The sequence below is a fragment of the Eurosta solidaginis genome, chromosome 5, assembly GCF_040869045.1.
Source record: "Eurosta solidaginis isolate ZX-2024a chromosome 5, ASM4086904v1, whole genome shotgun sequence".
In the NCBI taxonomy this organism is placed as follows: domain Eukaryota; kingdom Metazoa; phylum Arthropoda; class Insecta; order Diptera; family Tephritidae; genus Eurosta; species Eurosta solidaginis.
In genome coordinates, this window is record NC_090323.1 from 133,382,914 (window position 1) to 133,403,635 (window position 20,722).

Sequence of the window (20,722 nt, forward strand, 5' to 3'; positions counted from 1 at the left end):
TTCGTAATTATTGAGCCGTTATTTTTGATAGTGAAATAAATCCCTTTTTCCCTCATTTTGGTAAGGGGAATAGGTATCTGTACATACAGTCAATGTCAAAAGTAAGTGTACACACGTGGGAAGTAACAATTTTTCCACTACTCAACGGTTTTCTAAGTGACACAGTGGAACATTTTTTGAAAATTCAATGAAAAAAACAAAATCTTACAACAAAAAAGGATATGAACCCATGATTCAATCACAAGAGGTTTGCACGGCTGACAAATTTTTTGAAAATTTTCGAAAAATATTAGTAGTAGAAATAGAAAGCAATCAGTTTACAAATACCCGATAAGTACTGAACTGCAAAATTCTTTGGAACAATTTTTTTAAATTTATGGCGAATTTATTAACTATGCCATGATCTATTAGTGTGGCTGAACAGAGGTAATTTTATGAAATGTACGGAGACCAAGGAATCATGCACTTTCGTAAACCTATGAACATACGAAATCTCAACCAATTTAAAATTCATCGTTCATCGTCAAAAACTCGACTAGTAAATCAATTCACGTAAAAATATCATTAGTAAATAATGGAGATATCATAACGAAATGTACTCAGCATGTTACCTTATTCATTCCGTATGTTCTGAACATTCCATTTCTCCATTTAAGCATTTCTGGAATCGTTTTATATTTGGAATATTATGTATATACTTATTTAGAATATTCGGACCTCGTGAGATAGTATCAAACGAACGTGTTCCGAATATTCTAAATTAACGGTTTATCCGGAATACTTCCACGAATACTTAAACGGAAAAAAACTTTCCGAAATTTCAGAATAAAAAGGTAAATACACCCTGCGTATCAGGACCGCACAAAAGCTTATTTATTATGTCAAAGTCAAGGCCGAAATATAAAGTTCTTTTATTTTTTTTGTCAGTTTATTGCGGCTGCTGAGTAGAGTATCACCCCATGCTTGCTGCCAGTTCGAAATCTTCCTCTCTCAAAATATTTTTAAAAAATTTCCCATTTCAGGATTTGTCACAGAAACTCCCTATGTCAGAATTAGGTTGAAGAACGCGCACTGCGAAGTAGTCCATTGGCCAAACAACGTAATTGCGATTTTTGGAAAGAGAATTAATTAGTTAATGTATCTGATAAAAAAAAAGCAACAGCTTCTTCCTTGAGTATCGAGTGACGGCTCTTGTGAATAAAAACTCTTTGGCATTGAATTCTTTCCCACTTTCAATACTTCGTAAAAGCAACCCGCCCTGGTTTTTAAATTTGGGAGTGTAAAAGCTCCGCCATTTTAATAAAACCAACCTCTGGTAAATGAAAAATATGGGACCCATGACGCAATAAAACCAGACAGGTGAAGTCAATATTACAAAATGGAAATTCAAGTGCTGCTTCTTGACTTATTATTTTTTTTTTTTTGTTAATTTTCCGACAGGGTGGATATATGTTGTATATTGGAACGATTTTCCATCATCCCTTGTCAAATTTGGTTTCGAGACAAACCAGTTTCGGCGTTGTGCTATCATCAGTGCCGATTTTCGTTCTGATCTGTTGTTGTCGCTTGTCTTGTATTTATAGTTCGTAGGTACATGAGCAGGTATTGTCAAAATTAATGCTTGTGTATTTTTATGTGTATGTGCTGTTTGTTCATTCAGAACCGAGGGTGGTTTTTACTGATCGATTTTTGTGGCTGACTGAGGCAGGTAAAAGTCAGTAATTGTAGTCGTTTGACCTTCTTTGCGTGTTGTTTTGTGTTTAGTTGTTATTGTGTGTTTGTCGGTTGTCGGTTGTACCTGTGTGATTTCTTTGTTTCTTGTAAACAAGTTTTAAAGGCTCAAATATTGTGTCAGAAATTGTGTTTATCTCTTCGTTTATTATTCTCCCGTCTAATGTTTTCTGTTTGTAGATTTCCATGTTTTCGAGTATGTTTAGACGTCGGCCTTTTGCTTGCATGTGAAGGACCCTAACTGTTCTATTGATGTTTGCTGGGGAACATTCATTTTCGACCATATGATTTGCGAAGTTAGACTCTGGTATAATGTTTGGACTCCGTTATTTTTTCTTGTAATCTCTAATGTGTTCTCTGTACCTCGTTCTTATTAGCCGTCTTGTTTGTACTATGTAACTGTGTTGGCATCCGCAGGTAAGCTTATATACGCCGTGGCTGCTAAACGGATCCTCTGAGTTAATGTTAGTTCTTAGTTTTCGCCCTAGATTGTTCGATGTTTTGAACGCTGTATTAATGTTTAATTTTTTAAAAAAGTTTGCCAATTTATATGTTGATTTCCCAGTACATGTCATAGTCTTCCAAGTGTTATTATTTTCATTTTCATTATTTCTTTTAGGTTCTCCATGCGTCCGTCTGAGCTTATCTACTATAGCTGTTTTATATTTCTCAAAGTTTCTCATATCTCTTAAGAGAAAAGGCTTAAGGCTCACGATGGCCATACTAACTGGACGCTTCTGACGTCACATGTTTGTAAGTTAGGCCTCTTCAGTAACAGCATATGTAGGAAGCGCTCGCAAATCGGACCTCAAATAATGGTTTTTAGACTAGGTCGACCCCTGGTCCGCAACCTGGAAGGAAAAGTTAATTAAATCTGTGGCCCCCGGCAAAACCGAAAAAGTCACCTACAGCTGTTTTGGAAAAACCAGCCAAACAGTTTTTGAAGTGTTTATCAAAACTTGCAAACTTTTATAACTTCTCTTGTAATATTGTGGCGAATGTTGACATTAGTAGGCAACAACAAAAACATGAAGCAGCCACTCTTATGTACATGAATACATTAATAATCATTTACACACAAACATACAAGGCAACGAAGAGATATCACACACACACACACATGTAGTCATCAGCCGAAGTTATTACTCACACATACGCACGCATATAGCTCAATTACCAAGCAGGAGATACAACTGTTCTAGAAGGCGAAACGTCTAGAGCTTAGTAGAAATATGCGGACGAGGCAACAGAGAGTATAAAAGCAGTGCAAGCTGAGGAATGACTAATCAGTTTTGATTTAAATACGCTATTGGTTGTGAAGTATTACTCGCAAAGTAATCTAAATAAACACCAGTTTGCAATACTGAATATTGGAGTGATTTATTCAACAGTTAAGCGATTCGAACGTTAGCAGAAGGTGCATAGATATCAGAAATCCCCAGAATTCGTTACAATATGATTGTTTGCCTTGCAAAAGTTAAAATATTTATGCCAAAATTACATGTGCAGCAATTTGCCTGCAGCGCTGCTAGATTTGCTGCTGCTTGATTGCTTTGTAGACACACGTGCAGTTATCTTTACCTGGCAGCTCTATGCAGCGACTTGTGTCAAAGACTTCTATAAAGAATATTAAATATTTTCAAACGCGCTAAGTATTGAACTTGTTTATCCAAAATCAATTTTATAATCCGAAAAAAATGATTTGAATATAAAGTTTTGAATTTAAATTAGTAAATGGTGGAAAAATATTTATTTATTTGGCATTTTGTTTTGTGCTTGTTCGTGATTGTTTGTGTTTTTGTTACCCAAACTGATTTAATGCAGCAAATTTTGTTTGAACAGGTCATGTAACAAAGATGACTTGATACGAAACTCTCTCATTTTTTGCGCTCTCACGAGTGATTTATCTCAAATTTGTGCTGGCAACAATCACAGATAAATCCCTTGCGCCAGCTGAAGTGGGTGCCAGAACAAAAAATGTGCCAGCTAAAACGAAAAACGGGCCAAAAATTTCGGTAAACTTTAGTTTGACCTACAACCGTAGAATAGCGTTCAAAAATTATGGGAAAAAGGATAAAAATAGTTGTTTTAGTGTAAATATTATTGGTTCGAAGACGGAGGGTAAATATTATTTCCCATACAAAAGTTATCACTAAAAACATGTTTTGTAAATATGAAGTCCCGATGCAACCAGTCCATTTTGATCACAGAACCTGGAACGTCAGATATGTAGGATAAGCCGTATCCATTAAATGATGTTAACTATTATATATCATAGGTCCGATTTACTGAAATTTCAAAAGAATATATGGTTTTCACTGCGAGTTAAATGCGTTACAATATTTGACTAATTAATTTAATCAAAATGTAAATTTTATTTAGTTTGTTTATATTTAACTCTAACTAGTCGTATTATTGTAAAATAAGTTTAAAGAAATAAATATTTTACGACTATCATTTTTTTAAATGATTGAAACTATAATCGCCGAAATGTATGTCAAAAACCCCACATTCAGGTCTATACATTTTTGTTTGGAGTGGCATCATTGATAAATGTTATAAAAAATGTGCATTTTGACAGCGCTCTCTCGAAACAAAAGCTCCCATTACTGATACTTAGCATAGACTTGACTTGACTTGGCGTAAACTTGGCAACTTAGCCACGATTATACTCCACTTGGCGCATACAACCTGGCATCATAATCAGCGTTGAAATTTACTTTTAAATAAATGTCAATTTGTATGACAAAATGTCAAAATGAAATGGAAACAAACAAATGGCATCTCAAAATGTAAACGTCACTTAGAACTTACATAGAAAATCAAAATTCAACAGACTTCTAAGTCAAGTTATGTTTTGAGTAATCAGTAACATGCAATGTTAATTTAACAGAACTGTAAGTGACAGTTCGTAAGCCAAGTCAAGTCTATGCTAAGTATCAGTAATGGAGCCTAAAGAGTTGCAAATCCATTCATTTATGTCATGCAATCGCTGCGAAATCTAACTGCGCAGCAAATTTGCATGTATATATGATTTTGGCTTTCAAAAACGATGTCTATGCCGGGCATTGTAACTACCCCAACTTAAGACTTTTGTATTGTAACTTCTATCTTGGATGGTTAATAAAACAGCAGAAACGTCCGGATTAATTAACTTAGTACTTTATTTTTCAGTCTTCAATCCAATAATGAACCGGAAGTCCACCATCTTCTCTTTATTCCATTTATTTCCTTTACAGTGATGTATTTTTGCTTATTCTATTAATTAGTTGACATGGTTGCATTTATGATCTTACAGTATAATTTTCTGTAGGACCCATATAGGTGCACTACATTTTCATACTAAATTCGTTCAAAAAAATGTACCATCACAGCAACCCATATCTGATATTCCGCTCCGTTTTTGTTTCCCTGCGTCGCTTTCCACGACAGCAACCCCGGCAATTTTGACACTACGTTCAGTGTCAAACGCATGTTCCACGCAGGTTCCACTGGGTTCCAAGCTTGTGTGACACTGACCGAAGTGTCAAACTGCAGTGTGTTAGAAAGAGAAAGGAATTGTTTCCTTCTCATACATATCATACTTGTAAACCTGTGCTATGATGCCTAGAAAGCAAAAAAAGCAAAAATTCAATAGATTTAGTTTTCGGCGGCGTAACACCGTAAGCCGTATACTTGCTAGTTTTCAATACAAATATATTTTTAATCTAGCCTGTGTACTAGATTAGTTTAACGTGTTAACGGACGTCCATTTTTTTTAAGAAACAGTTTTTTTCTTAAAAAATCATTATTTGGTTAGAATTGGTCCATTTTAACTCCATTTAAGCTATTAATAGTACTATTGTGAGTTTACCTAAGAAAAGGGCGAGCCATGCTCATTTCCACATTTTTTTTTTAATTGTCGAGCTTTGCTACCAATTTTTTGGTTTTTACCATTAGACTTTAAAAAATGTCAAAGCATTATCTTCAGAAGCTTTTGATTTACGGCTTGCAAAATTTTTAAATTTTGTTTTTCTAATTTTTAATTTTAATTTTCTAAAATTTAAAGTCACCTTTTCCAAAGTTTTACCAAATTTATGTCATTTTTTATAAAGTCAACCCACATATCAAGTATGACGACCTTATCGATCTTTGGTAATGTATTATCGTAATTCTTCCATTTTTCGAAATTTCAAAATCGATTATTTTAAAGCTGCCTGGTCGCCTACCAAATTTGTTGATTTTTACAAAGTATTTATAAAATAGCAACAACACAACAACGTCCATGCCAAATTTTAATATATGTACACTGAAAGAAATGGTGCTAGTAAAATCAACAAATCGGTTCTGTTGTTCTTGACTTAACGGAGATTCGGTGAAATTGATCGAATTATGGTTAATTCGACCGAGTTCTTTGTCAAGCGAACAAATTAGTTTAGTCATTTCAACAGAAGAGAAATTGTCGCTCTTAATTTAACAAATTCTGTAAAATTGACAGATTCCTAATCAATCTAACTGATTTTTCTATGAACACAACTGATCTCACTGGTCATTTGAACAGCCATCAACAGTCAATACATAGCAAATTTCAAAGAGAATTTTACGCTCACTGCGCTCTCTAATTTGTACTTATGACGATGGTGCCACTTGTTAAAAAAAAAAAACCCAAACTAAGAAAACCACCAAATCGAAAAAACACAAAATGGGAAACCAATAAAAAAAATCTAGTTTTTCAGTTATCAATACAAAACGAAAAGCCCTTTTTTGCATTTACTGTGCAAAAATTATGAGATACCGGGACACATATTTATCGGGTACAATTTTCCAAGCAAAATGCAAACATGCGTCCTCTTGATACAAAAGTTTTGTTTGAACGAACAGGATTTTTCCAAAGTTAGTAACATTTTGTTCAAGTTTTTACGAATTTTCACTCATGCCAACGAATTTAATAAGATAATAAAAAACATCCTTTTTTAATGTTGATGTTTCAGGCAATATAAAAGTTTGAGTTGTTTTGGAATCGTTTCAACTTATAGTGTTACGAAAATTAAACTTGCCGAATTATACGTAAAGTTACTCCAGTGGTGAATTACCTTCCTGCGATTTGATTCTTCACTTTTCTATAACTTACACGTTTTTCTATTTAAAATGTTATATCAAACATTTATACTACAAGTTTTGTTCGAAACAATCAAGTGTGGCAACTACATGCGAAAGAAGAAATTGAGAATGAACTGAGCTGCAACTGAAAGAATTGAGAATCAGTTTTGTGACTACTATTTTCATTTCTATTTGCAAAGCGAAGTTCAAAACTATAAATTAAATAAATTATAAAATATAAAATTTGGTGAAAATGCGTTTAATAAAATAAATTAATAATAAAGTGTATAATGTTTAATGTGTGCCAGCATATTTGATGTGCGCCCAATTGAAGTTGGTTAGTAAGTGCGTACATATGTATGTATATGTAGCAAGCAGGCATGCTTAACCAACGAACCGATATCATTTCGTTACGATAATTAACGTTAATAAACGAAACAAAGTCATTTCGTTTCGTTTATTAACGTTAAGAACGTCAAATTAACGAAGTGATTTCGTTTCGTTTTCTGCCATATCAAAACGAAATCAAATCGTTTATGTTGATTTTTAATTTCAAACTATGCTGGCAGAGCTGATTGATGGCGGAGTCATTAAAGGTGAAAGCGTTAGCCAAGCTGATTGCAACTTTTCTCATGAAGTTTGACAGTACGAACATTTCTCGGAGTATTTTTGACATTGCCACCAACGAATTACACAAACAAATTACATGGAGTTTGTGTGTGTATGTGCGCTCGTTCTTACCACCTTACGGCTTCACCATGGCTATAGCATTGCCAGCACAATTCAAACATAAAGTATCACGTTTTTTTAACGTTTTTAACGTTAACGAAAGCTTTTCGTTTCGGTTAAAAACGAGATACAATTTATCTTGATAATTTCTTTATCGATAATATTTCGAAGTGTTTCAACGGAAACGGTGGAAATTTTTTGATAAACGATTAGCTTAACGTTAAGGTGCATCCCTGGTAGCAAGCATGCGTATTTGTGTATTCACATATTTACATATGTATGTATATGGCAACATAGGTACTTTCGTACAAAGCTGTCGCAACAACTTTTTTGTTAATTTGACTACTAAAACGGTCAATTACGGATCAACGATTTGTGCGCAGTTGATTCAACATCTTGTTGCGATGGATACAAATTTACAGAAATTTCGGTTGAATAGACCCGTATTTCGGTTGGTTTACCAGTCTTTTTCTTTCAGCGTAATATCTTCAACGGCGTTCAAAGCTTACCTACTAAAGCCTAGGAAATTAGTTAACGAAGGAGGCACATATCGACCGATATCTCTACTGCCGCCCTCTTATTTCACCTCAAACGCCAAGCCCAGCGCCAGCGGGGTTTTAGAAAATTTAATAATAAAATAAATTGCACTTTCGTATATCGAGCCCAACATTGAGCAGTGCTCGTAGCGTTTGACTTGTCAAAAGCTTTTGACCCAATCAATCACAGCACGTTACTGCAGGACTTTTAGGGGTCTACCATTCCACCTAGTTTGAGCCTACATCTGAAACTTTTTTGTACCACATACATATGTATGTGTCACAACCAAATTTGGTTTAAAATTTAAAATGCACAGAACTGGGTTTCAAATTTAAGTTAGAGAAGTCTACACTTACTGTTATAAAAAAAGAAAATCTAGTAGGTTATGGCCTGATTTCGAACCGACGTTACCCGGATTGCAGTAACTTGGTCTACCTACTGAGCTGTCAAATATGCGCAACAAAAGAGTTCACCTTATATGTATAACGAAAAAATCTATGACCTGCAGAACTTTTCACAAATGGCGTTTTTCATTTTTAGATTTTCAGCAGAGCTGCTCAACCCTTTTTTTTACCTTGAATCATAGGCACATATATAAATCTACACTTCAAATATAAAAAAAATATTTTTATAGCACTTTCATATGCCTTCACATATAATTAGGATTCATTTCAAAGTGCCTGAGATTCTTATGAAAGTGTAAAGAAAAAGCACTTTCATATTGAGATCACGCAATTGGGTATAAAGAACGAATTTACACTAACAAATTGACAAATTGAATTTATTGAAAAATATGACACTGAAAAAAATTTGAAATCAAAATTGATTAATAAAGAAAATTAGAAATTGATTCATAAAGAAAGTGGAAGCGAAATATTTTAAATATTTAAAATTTTACTATGTATTTTTTTAAATATAATAGGTAAGGAAGGCTAAGTTCGAGTGTAACCGAACATTACATACTCATTTATAAATAAATAAATAACCCTGGAATGTGTTTGTATGACATGGGTACCAAATGGAAAGTATTAAAGAGTATTTGAAAAGGGAGTGGGCCATAGTGCTATAGGTGGACGCCATTTCGGGATATCGCCATAAAGATGGACCAGGGGTGACTCTAGAATGTGTTTGTACGATATGGGTATCAAATGAAAGGTGTTAATGAGTATTTTAAAAAGGAGTGGGTCTTAGTTCTATAGGTGGACGCCTTTTCGAGATATCGCCATAAAGGTGGACCAGGGGTGACTCTAGAATGCGTTTGTACGATATGGGTATCAAATAAAAGATGTTAATTATTTAAAAGGGAGTTGGCCTTAGTTCTATGAGGGGACGCCTTTTCGAGATATCGCCATAACGGTGGACCAGGGTTGACTCTGTAATGTGTTTGTACGATATGGGTATCAAATTAAAGGTATTGTAACGAATTTACTGCAATTCCCCTTATTTGCAATCTTTTGCCAACGTTCGTATCGCTAAATTTGCAACGAATAGCTTGCTTAATAACCAAACTGATTGATAGCTCAAATGAAACTGATTTTCAAAATAATATTGCTATTGCTCGCTAGATAGCATCTTAAGCGAAACTGCTCGTAGCGCCTCTACCGCTGATGCTTTTATAGGCTGTGATTTCCACGTGGCATCTTCTAGGCGCTTCCAGAATTTACTTAGTTACCGCCATATAATTATAACTACAGATGTATAACTTTTATAGCTTCTCTCGTACCCCATGCGCTTGTATGTTTGAGCGACACTTCCACAATTATAATTGCATACCTTTAGGAGTAGCTCAGATAAGATCTTTACTTGTGTTTGTGCATCTCTTCTCCGCTGCGTGTACGTACATATGTGTAGACATAATGATTGAATTATTGATGTGCATTACGTCACTGCTTAGCATCGGCTTACAGATGGCAGTACCCCTAGTGTTGCTAATATTCGTAACACTGCCCTCCACCTAAGTATGATCGTCCCGATCAGACAAATCTCTCGATCTAAACGTTGCCAGCCTTTCCAACTGGACCACTTTCATTTTGGTTCGTGGTTTACCGATGGTTTGTATGCGGTACACTACATCGTTGATCCGTTTTACAACTTTGTATGGGCCTTTCAAATTATACTGCAATTTCGGGGACAAACCTTTTTTACGTTGTGGGTTGTATAACAGCACCAAATTTCCTTCCTGAAAACCTTCCGAATTAATTGCTTTATCGTATCTGGCTTTCATCTTGTCGCTCATAATCTTTGCTCGTTGCCTTACCAGATCGTGTATCTCTCTCAGCTCTTCTTCCAAGACACCAGTGGATTTCTTGACATTCCTCTCCGCATCGGCATCTATCCCATACTTCAAATCAGCTGGCAGTCGAAGGTTATTGTCAAAAATTACCTTTGCGGGAGTTTGGCCCGTTGTCTCATGTACTGACGATCGGTAGGCCATCAAGAATAATGATATGTGTGTATCCCAGTCCTTATGGTACTTGTCTACTACTTTCCTTAAATGCTCCTCCAATGTTCAATTGAAACGTTCCACCATACCATCGGACTGAGGATGCAATGCAGTTGTCCGTGTTTTTCGAATGCCCAACTTCTTGCACATTTCTTGGAACACAGCTGATTCAAAATTCCTGCCTTGGTCAGAATGTATCTCCATTGGTACACCATACCTTGCAACCCATTCGTTTGTAACCACTTCTGCTACTGTTTCTGCTTCTTGGTTTGGGATTGGGTATACCTCTGGTCATTTACTGAAATAATCCATAACCACCAGTACGTATTTGTTTCCGTGGTTGCTAGTAGGAAATGGACCTGCGACATCCATGGCGATCCTTTCAAATGGTGCACCTGAAATATACTGCTTCATCTGGCCATGACTTCGTGTTTTGGGCCCTTTCGCTCTGTTGCAAACCTCGCAGTTGGCAATCCACTCGGTGACCGACTGACGGCAACCAACCCAATAGAATCTCTGCTTAATTTTCTCGAGCGTCTTCGTGATTCCAAGATGACCTCCACTTGGACCATTATGCAGCTCGCTGAGCACGTCAGGAATCCTCTTTCTGGGAACAACTATCAGTTTCTTCTTGCATTTACCATCCTCACTCTCCCATACTCGATGAAGGCAACCGGATATCAATTCTAAACTGTTCCACTGTGCCCAATATGACTTCGCAATGGGACTCTCTGCTGACATCTCTTCTCTGTTTGGTCTTTCGTTTCGTTCGAGCCCTTGCATAACATGTAACAGATCTGTATCTTCTAGCTGACACTTTCTTAGCTGTTCCTTGTCCCATTCATCTGTAAATGTTATAGTCATTAGCCGGACATCTATAATGTCTTCTTTAGCCTCGGCCTTTGAACAGTGCTTGCATTCCAAACTACATGGTATTCGTGACATTGCATCAGCATTTCCATGGGTACTACCTTTTCGATGCTCAATAGAAAATTCATAGCTTGTTAGTCGCTCGATCCACCGTGCCAATTGTCCTTCCGGATTGCGGAACTGCAGAAGCCATTTCAACGCTGCGTGATGTGTCCTGACGCGGAATCGTTGGCCGTAGAGGTATTTGTGGAAATGTTTAATTCACTCTACCAATGCCAACAGCTCTCTCCGTGTAACGCAATAGTTCCTCTCTGGTTTTCCAATTGAACGGCTGTAATATGCATCTACCTTCTCCTGTCCATCGACCAGTTGTGATAAAACGCCTCCTATAGCATATCCGCTCGCATCTGTATCTAGAATAAACGTTGCGCCTGGAATCGAATATGCCAACATTGGGGCAGTGCACAAACGCTCTTTCAATGTTTGGAAAGCTACTTCTTGCTCCTTCTTCCATTCAAAAGCTTTATTTTTTCTTGTTAGCTCGTGGAGGCTATGAGCTTCGCTGGCAAAATTTGGTACAAATCGGCGGTAATATGTGCACAGCCCAAGGAAACTTCTCAATTCATGCAGATTCTGTGGTCTTGGCCAATCCTTTACTGCCTCTATCTTTTCATTGCATTACAAAGTCCAAAAGGCATCACTGTAAATTGCCAAAGACCATCACCGACACTGAAGGCTGTTTTCTCTTTATCTTCCTCCTTCACCTCCACTTGCCAGTAGCCGCTTTTCAAGTCCAGCGTGGAAAGCCATTTCGTATCAGATAGCGAGTCCAGAGTGTCGTCAATTCTTGGCAATGGGTAGCTATCCTTTTTCGTAACGTCATTCAACTTCCGGTAGTCCACGCAAAACCTCATTTTTCCATATTTCTTCTTTACAAGTACTACCGGTGAGCTCCAGGGACTAGCTGATGGTTCGATGACGCCGTTGTCGCTCATTTCTTGTATAATTTGACTCACAACTTCCCGCTTCGCCAGTGGAACACTACGTGGAGCTGGACGTATCGGCCTCGCGTTTCCAGTGTCAATTTGATGTTTCACAACATTGGTGCGGCCTGGTTTGGAACCATCCTGGTCAAATATGTTTGCGTACTTTAAGAGCAGTTGCTTTGCCTTACTCTGATAATCTTCCTCTAGCCCCTCCGTCCATGCCGTGATGTCATTTGAAAGATCAGTATTACTAGATGAAACGTGTTCCTGGAGCTGTTCACAGTTAATAATTACTTCAACCTCTTGACATCTTCCCAAAATAGCTCCTTTGGTCAATTTGAGTGGTGACTTGAACTCATTGAGTACTCTTACCGGAATACGTCCATCTTGTTTTGTCATAGCCAGGGTTTTTCCTACAAGTATGTTCGGTGCTGATTTGTTTGCTGCTTCGACAACCCACAATTTATTTGTCCCACAATCTCCATCAACCTTTGCCCAGATGACTGCTTCGGATTTTGGTGGTATTTGCTGACTCTCTTCCACCATTACTCGTTTACTGCTGTAGCCTCTCTCGTAGCCGAAATTAAGTGGCACATCCATGTTCTTATATCGTATCGTCTTGCTTTGCATGTCGATCTTGATGCCTTGGTCGATTAAGAAGTCCACTCAAATTATGATTTCACCAACAATCTCTGCCACTATAAAATTGTGTACTACCGTGACGTTCCCAATTGCGACTTCACATGATACTTCTCCTAGAACCGTGCTGTCTTCTCCAGTGGCTGTACGCAATCTTGCTCCATGTAATGGTCTTATTTTCTTGTTGACTAAATCCGCTCGAATAATGGAATGGGATGCACCCGTATCTACAGTCAGTAAACGTTCCTTTCCATCCACATGTCCTCCAACAGTAAGATTGCTTAACCTTCTTCCAATTTGTGAGATAGAGATGATGGGGCATTCAATTGAGGGAGCCAGCTGTCGCCCCTTGCGGCTGACTCGCTTTAGTTTAATGATTGATTGGCCTTGGATATCTGCTCATCTCCTTCAGCTCTGCGTTTACGACCACCCACATTGTTGGAACTGTTAGGGTTGGTGTTGCAATAACGCGCAATGTGCCCTGGCTTTCCACGCTTAAAGCATTTGACTGCATCATTATTCTTCTGCTGCGTACCCTTCAATGCTTCCAAAATTGTGTCTACCCAGTCTGGCCTTTCCACTTCCACGCGATGAGCTTTGTATGCGGCCTTACTCAAAAGCGACGCTGTTTCTTGAGTCAGTGCATGGGATACCGTTTCTGCGAATGTTAGTTTTGGATTCGCATATGTAGCCCGCTTCGTTTCCACATCTCGTATGCCATTTATGAAGCTCTGGATTTTTACCCTTTCAGTGTATTCCACGGGTGCGTCCGCATTTGCAAGATGAGCCAATCTTTCAATATCTGAAGCAAACTCCTGCAATGTCTCATTTGCTTTATGGTAGCGGTTTTGCAACTCAATTTGGAATATCTGTTTTCTATGCCCGCTTCCATAACGTCGTTCTACAGCAGCCATCAATGCTTCATAATTGTTCCGCTCTCCTTCGGGAATCGTCCGTAGGATTTCGGCTGCTGGCCCCTTCAATGCCACGAACAGTGCAGCAACTTTATCTTCCGCATTCCAGTTATTCACTGCTGTGGTCTTCTTAAACTGTAGCTTGAAGACCTGGAAAGGAACAGAACCGTCAAAAGATGGAGTTTTTACCTTCGTATTACTCGCTGAAGCAGCCGGCCGATTAAGTTGCAATTCCTGTATACGACCTCTCAAAGCATCCACTTCTGCCTCGAATTTTTCTTCAAACTGCGTTATTTTCTCGTCCATACGCGCTTCGAGTTTTGATAATATACGCGCCTCTTGCTCTTTCAGTTGTGTTTCCATCTTTGATGTAATCTGTGTCGACATTTCTGAAATACGTGCCTCCTGTGCTTCCATCTTGGATGTAATCTGTGTCGACATTTCTGACATACGCGTTTCTTGTGCTTCAATCTTCGATGTTATACGTGTCTCCTGCGATTCCAGTTGAGATGACACTGTCGATGTTTGAGCAGTTATTGCAGCCAATATCATGTTCAAGTCTGTGCTCGTAACTGTCTGCGATGTTTCGTTTTTCTCTTCAATTTTTGTTGTTGTCTCGTCCCCATCAGGATAAAAGACATACTCGTCCACATCAATTCCTTCTGCTTCCATTGCCTCTCGTAGCCGTGCCTGAAGTTCGAGTTTAACGCCGCTTGTATTCAATCCACGGCTCTCCAACTCCTTTAGTTGCTGGATCTTCAATTCACTGAACTTTGCCATGTCCTTGTTGTCCTCTGGAATTTATTCAACAATTCCTCTTCTGACACCAATTATAACGAATTTACTGCAATTCCCCTTATTTGCAATCTTTTGCCAACGTTCGTATCGCTAAATTTGCAACGAATAGCTTGCTTAATAACCAAACTGATTGATAGCTCAAATGAAACTGTTTTTCAAAATAATACTGCTATTGCTCGCTAGATAGCGTCTTAATCGAAACTGCTCGTAGCGCCTCTACCGCTGGTGCTTTTATACTCTGTGATTTCCTCGTGGCATCTTCTAGGCGCTTCCAGAATTTACTTAGTTACCGCCATATAATTAAAACTACAGATGTATAACTTTTATAGCTTCTCTCATACCCCATGCGCTTGTATTAGTGAGCGACACTTCCACAATTATAATTGCATACCTTTAGGAGTAGCTCAGATAATATATCTACTTGTGTCTGCGCATCTCTTCTCCGCTGCGTGTACGTACATATGTGTAAACATAATGATTGAATTATTGATGTGCATTACGTCACTGCTTAGCATCGGCTTAGAGATGGCAGTACCCTTAGTGTTGCTAATATTCGTAACAGTATTAATGAGGGTTTTGAAAGGGAGTGGCCCGTAGTTGTATATGTGAAGGCGTTTCCGAGATATCGACCAAAATGTGGACCAGAGTAACCCAGAACATCATCTGTAATACCACGAACAGTACTCCTGCCAAGATTCAAAGGGCTTTTGATTTCGCCCCGCACGACTTTTTCATTTTCTTCTACTTAATATGGTAGGTGTCACACCCATTTTACAAAGTTTTTTCTAAAGTTTTAATTTGCGTCAACAAACCAATCCCTTTTTTTATATTTGGTGTAGAATTATGGCATTTTTTTCATTTTTCGTTATTTTCGATATCGATAAAGTGGGCGTGGTCATAGTCGGATTTCGGCCATCTTTTTTACCAAGATAAAGTGAGTTCAGATAAGTAAGTAAACTAAGTTTAGTAATGATATATCCATTTTTGCTCAAGTTATCGTGTTAAGGGCCGAACGGAAGGACAGACGGTCGACTGTGTATAAAAACTGAGTGTGGCTTCAACCGATTTCGCCCATTTTCAAATAAAGCAGTTATCGTCATAGAATCTATACCCACACAAGGATTGGTAAATTTTTGTTCGACTTATGGCATCAAAATTATTCTAGGCAAATTAAATGAAAAAGGGAGAATCCACGCCCAAATTTTCTTTTATTGATAAGGAGTGTGATGACTAGTACCTAGGACCTACCTAATTATTTTCTAGCTTTTCGTATTATTATTATTTCATGTAAGTATTGTTTTCAATAAAACCGTTTAACTTAAAAATGTTTTTTTAATTATTTTATTTCAAACATATGGCACTTGCATCAATCCACAAAGCTCTTGGGTTTTGTTTATAAGGTAGTAACGTATACAAGTTTTTAATCTTTCTTTAATATTTTCCAAAGTTCTATTTTTAGATTTTTATAATTTTTAGGGGCTGCTTTTAAAACAATTTTAAACAATACCTTTGTTCAATTAAATTTAAAACTTAAATTCAATAAAAGTACAAAACAGAGTAGTAAATTGAGAGGTTTTGAATTTAGGCAAAAAAAGTTTAACAAAATCTTAAACCGGTGGTTAATGTAAGATATATGCTCTTCTTGTCTAACTCTTCAGATATTGTAATAAGTAAAGCTCTTAGGTCCAGTTTTACAGTGCGAGTTTAAACTCCAGTTAAAGTTGACTAGAGTTTAACCCTGCAACTTTGTTTGCTTAAACTGAGATGAGCAGCAAAATTGTAAGTTATCGAACAAAGTGGTAAGGTCAATCTATATTGAACTTTAACTGGGCTAAAACTCGCACTGAAAAACTAGGCCTCACTTATGCAGTATCACCCCGACATACGCAATGTATGTTTTGCATGTTATATGCCTCCATATAACACCAACCATCTTTTCAATAGCAATGTGAAAACAACACCTCTCAAGCTCATGTCTATTTGGTCCAACCCTATTGAAACTGCTTGTTTCCTTCGACTTTTGTTAAATGCTATCGATTTATTTTAGTGGTCACACCTATTGGATAGAGTTCAAAATGTTAGATAAAGAAGAGCGTAAAGTAGAGCTCATCATTCGATACATACGATAGAGGCGAGTCCTTGCTTCTTTATGTACTTCAAGGAATTGTCCCAATATCTAACAGGGTTAGTGTACTTGATTTCACATTGAGCTCGGAGCACAATAACAAGATATTACAAGAGTATCAGGATAGGCCATCCTTCTCACACTGCGAATATGCGACAGCATCTCCCTAAAGTATGTTAGTAAGAGCAAAACTTTTAGAAACTCTAAAGAAGCTTACCAGACAAATTTCTGAAAAGTTTAGATATAAAACTTGGACTGCCTTAGGAGGCTCCCAATGTGGATTAGTTGGAAGAATCCAACAAAATCGTAACTTTGACTTTAGTTTGACATATATAAATTCTAACGATATGGCGGAGCAAAGATATGATGATTCTTCGAAAATGATGAGAGGCATTTTTGAGCTAAAAACAGTTGCAAAACGCAAACAACTTGAACTCAGTAGAGTATTCCCAAGATTTTTATGAGTTAAGTAGCCAGAAATTACCACCATTCATTTTCTATATTGTGTTCAAATTAAATAGCTGTATCTGTGACGTGGTAGCAAATATGTTGAGGGATGAAATCCTCGTATTAATGTTTTATAGCTTCATTTAATCTTTAGTCCTTGTATTTGATGAAGTCTAGCCCATAGGATCTTTAATTTGAAATATTTTTTAGCAAGTAGAATGGCTATTTATTCCTTTAAACGAACTTGTTTAGAGTTATGAAAGTAAAATTTTACCTTAAATTTTGTATACATCTGAGCACGTCCTCTTAATGTTCGAATAACAAAACTACGGACACTAATTTCAATACGATATAATAACATATCACTTATATCGCACGATACCTGGAGTTTCTACTCGATACTTTTATAACCTTGGTATCGTACCGAGTTGGTGGAAGTAATATGTCCTCCTTAGTAAATCACTAGACCTTTTTCATTTTTAGGTCTACCAAAAAAACTTTCTTCCACGATGAAAATATTTTTACGAATTCAAACTTCCTGGTCTGAAAGCATCATGGAAAATCTAGGTCAATGGTAAGTTTTTGAAAAATACTGGCCTGCCTGGGTTTCTGAAATCACAAATAGGCTGCTTGTGCTCCCAACTTCTAAGTTTGCATTTAGTAGGATTTTGGCATGTATTGTTTATTTTGATACTATCTGGTACCCCATATATCCCTTCTTGTAATGAGTATCGTAGCCATACTTTGTATTCGGTAAAGATTCCCTAACTAACGTTTCACTTATCTTTTTGTTTTAGGTCAGGAACAGCAGAAGAGAAGTACCGCCAGAAATAACAAGAAGGCTGCGATACAGAGTATGGGCTGTGGACAGAGTAAAATCCATTTATACCCCAGAAAATCGAAGAGTAAAGCAAATGGAAAAAAAGGAAATCACGGTAAGTGATGCAAATATGTGCATACCTGTACACCTGGCACTTGTATCCCATTGGTATTGAAATGAAGAAAATTGTATGATAACCACGCCCACTTTTTGTTTTCATTTAATAATACACCTATAATGGCAAATTTTTATGTGTGAATTTAAATTGCGGCTCTTAATGGGTGAATTTCGAACACATGTGTTTGTATAGATTTGTAATAGCTTTGCTGCTCATAAGTAGCAAACTACTTTTGAGAGAGGTGCAAAACTATTGATTTCGATAGGATGGAAAGTCGATTTGACTGTCGAGGACCCTCGAAGGATTTTCCAAAACTGAGAGATCAAGTTAGGGAAACGAAAAAAGAGAGGAAGTTGGAGAAAGAGAGAAGAAAAAAGGAAGTGGGAGACATGAGAAGAATAGGAATGGACGATTTATACTTCTTAAAAATAATTAATTAAATTTTTTTTTCAGGAAACAAGAAACAATCCATTCGGAAAATCGTATTTATGTTGCAATTAACTTTGATTTTTGTACATAGGCAACTCTTTTTTTGGACGAGAAGTGGACATTTAGCAAAAATAAAGGATAGGTTAGGTTGAACAGGCCGGTCAGTGAGGACCGCACATGGACTGAATGCATCCATAGTGTTGTAAAGGTAAAGATGTACAGGGTTAAGAGAAAGGCAATTACGAAGACATCTAAATAGATCGGGAGAGAGAGATGAAGAATAGGGATGGAAGAGAAGAGGGTTAAGGAGAGAAGAGAGGTATAAGAAAACAGTAAGGAAAATGGAGAAAAAGAGTAAAGTGAAGAGCGGGAAGGACTAACCATTAGCTATAATTTAATGGTTTTTTATGAAATTAAGTTTTCTGCGGTCTGTGGGGACCTCACATAGACTGAATTAGTCCAGCGCGTTACCAGATATTTGTTTAACGACCAACCCTGTTAAGAACCAGGATCTCTTGGCAAATACTGAAAGCTTCCTAGGATCTATGTCACTTGCTGCTTATAGATCTGACAGCTGTATCATCCTTATAGCTGGAGTCGTAGCGTAGCCAGCGCAGGACACGAGAACAAAACGTGATCTAACCCGCAATTCATACATGGGCTATCATTGGCCAAGTCTCATTTAAAAGCATGTGACGCTAGAGTCCACAGTCTTTTATTTTTAATGATAGTAGTAACTTTCTTTATCTAAGGTAATAAAACCGACACTCTATAGCCCCACGCCTTTTCCGCTTGATCGATCATGTGCAACTCTCGCCTTCTCTTCAACTCGCCCAATCTAATTGCGACATCTACGGGGCAAGTTTCGAAGGATTTTTATCTAGCTCATCTGCCTTTTCCTTCCCACCAATTCCCATATGCCCCGGTAACCAATATGGATGTATGCTTCCCCCTGTTCCGATTCTTTCCAGGGACTGCTTGCTCTCTAACACACTTTTAGATGTTGTCCTATGAAAGATTATTGCCTTAATTGCTGCTTGGTTGTCAATATAGAAGTTGACACGGCTGCAGTTTAAGCTATTTTTTTCCAGTTTTTCTACTCCTTTGGTTACGGCTACTGTCCAGAATGATTCCTAGATAGGTTCCGCCTGTTTCTTCTAGCTTAGGCCTGGTCCAATTAGGGACCGTGAACCTCTTAGTAAACATGGCTGTCTTCTTCGCGTTGGCGATCAGCCCGGCATTAGATGCGAGGCCCCCATGCATCAAAGAGCTAATTGTTGGAAGGATTTTTCCATATGTGACAACTGCAACGTCATCTGCGTATGCCGTAAGTTTGACGCAGCCCTCATCGAACTGCCGGAGCAGTTGGTTGATGACTAGCGTCCACCCCGCCTTGCGGCGTGCCCCTGTTCGCAGATTTAGAGGCCTCATACAACCCCCGTTGTGAAGTAATCCTCCAGCAATTTAACATGCAGCCGATCCGTCTGCTTATGGCTGGGTGTACTTCAATATATGATTTTAATAATCGGGGATTGCCCATATTGCTTTTCTAAATGTATGAAAACATTTATTTGAAGCAATTTTTTAATTTTATAATTTATTTAATAATTTGGGAAAAATTTAAACAACGTGACATCAGGACGGACAAGGCGACAGCTGTTTCGATTATACCTTGTAAATCTCTTCTCCCGGGAGTGGGAGTCGAACTCGCACTCCTACGATAGTTGAAATGGTTGTAAACGCATTCAGCTACGTCATGCCTGTTGTAAAGTTCTTCCCAATTGCCTTCTTTTTTGCATATTTTAATCTTTTACACATTGCATACTTCGTATGCAATTATGTGTTAAAGCTATGCTTGGTACGGCGGTTTTCAAAGAAACTTTGGTTTTTGTTGCTGTTTTCGTTCTATTTATAGAACTACAACGAATTAACCAATTTTGTCTGTTTGTATGATTTTTCAATATAGTTAAGCTCGTCCTGGAAATTTATAGATCCTCAACAGGTCACTCTACTCGTACCTGCAGTCTCCGCTTTACGCGACTTTTGCCAGCTAAAAC

General features: G+C 37.6%; 1 protein-coding gene across 5 annotated transcripts in view; it reads left to right on the forward strand.

The window, feature by feature from the left end:
- The window catches only part of tow (target of wingless), a 79,263-nt gene that overhangs the window by 33,750 nt on the left and 24,791 nt on the right, over positions 1–20,722 (forward strand). For 4 of the 5 annotated variants that reach the window (XM_067757205.1, XM_067757204.1, XM_067757203.1 and 1 more), the window contains one exon: positions 18,096–18,233. In XM_067757205.1, coding sequence (XP_067613306.1) covers positions 18,155–18,233 — 79 coding nt within the window. In that variant the 5' untranslated portion in view covers positions 18,096–18,154. Of the gene's footprint in view, positions 1–7,128; positions 7,148–18,095; positions 18,234–20,722 lie in introns of those variants that run through there. The other variant, XM_067757206.1, reaches the window with a different exon arrangement.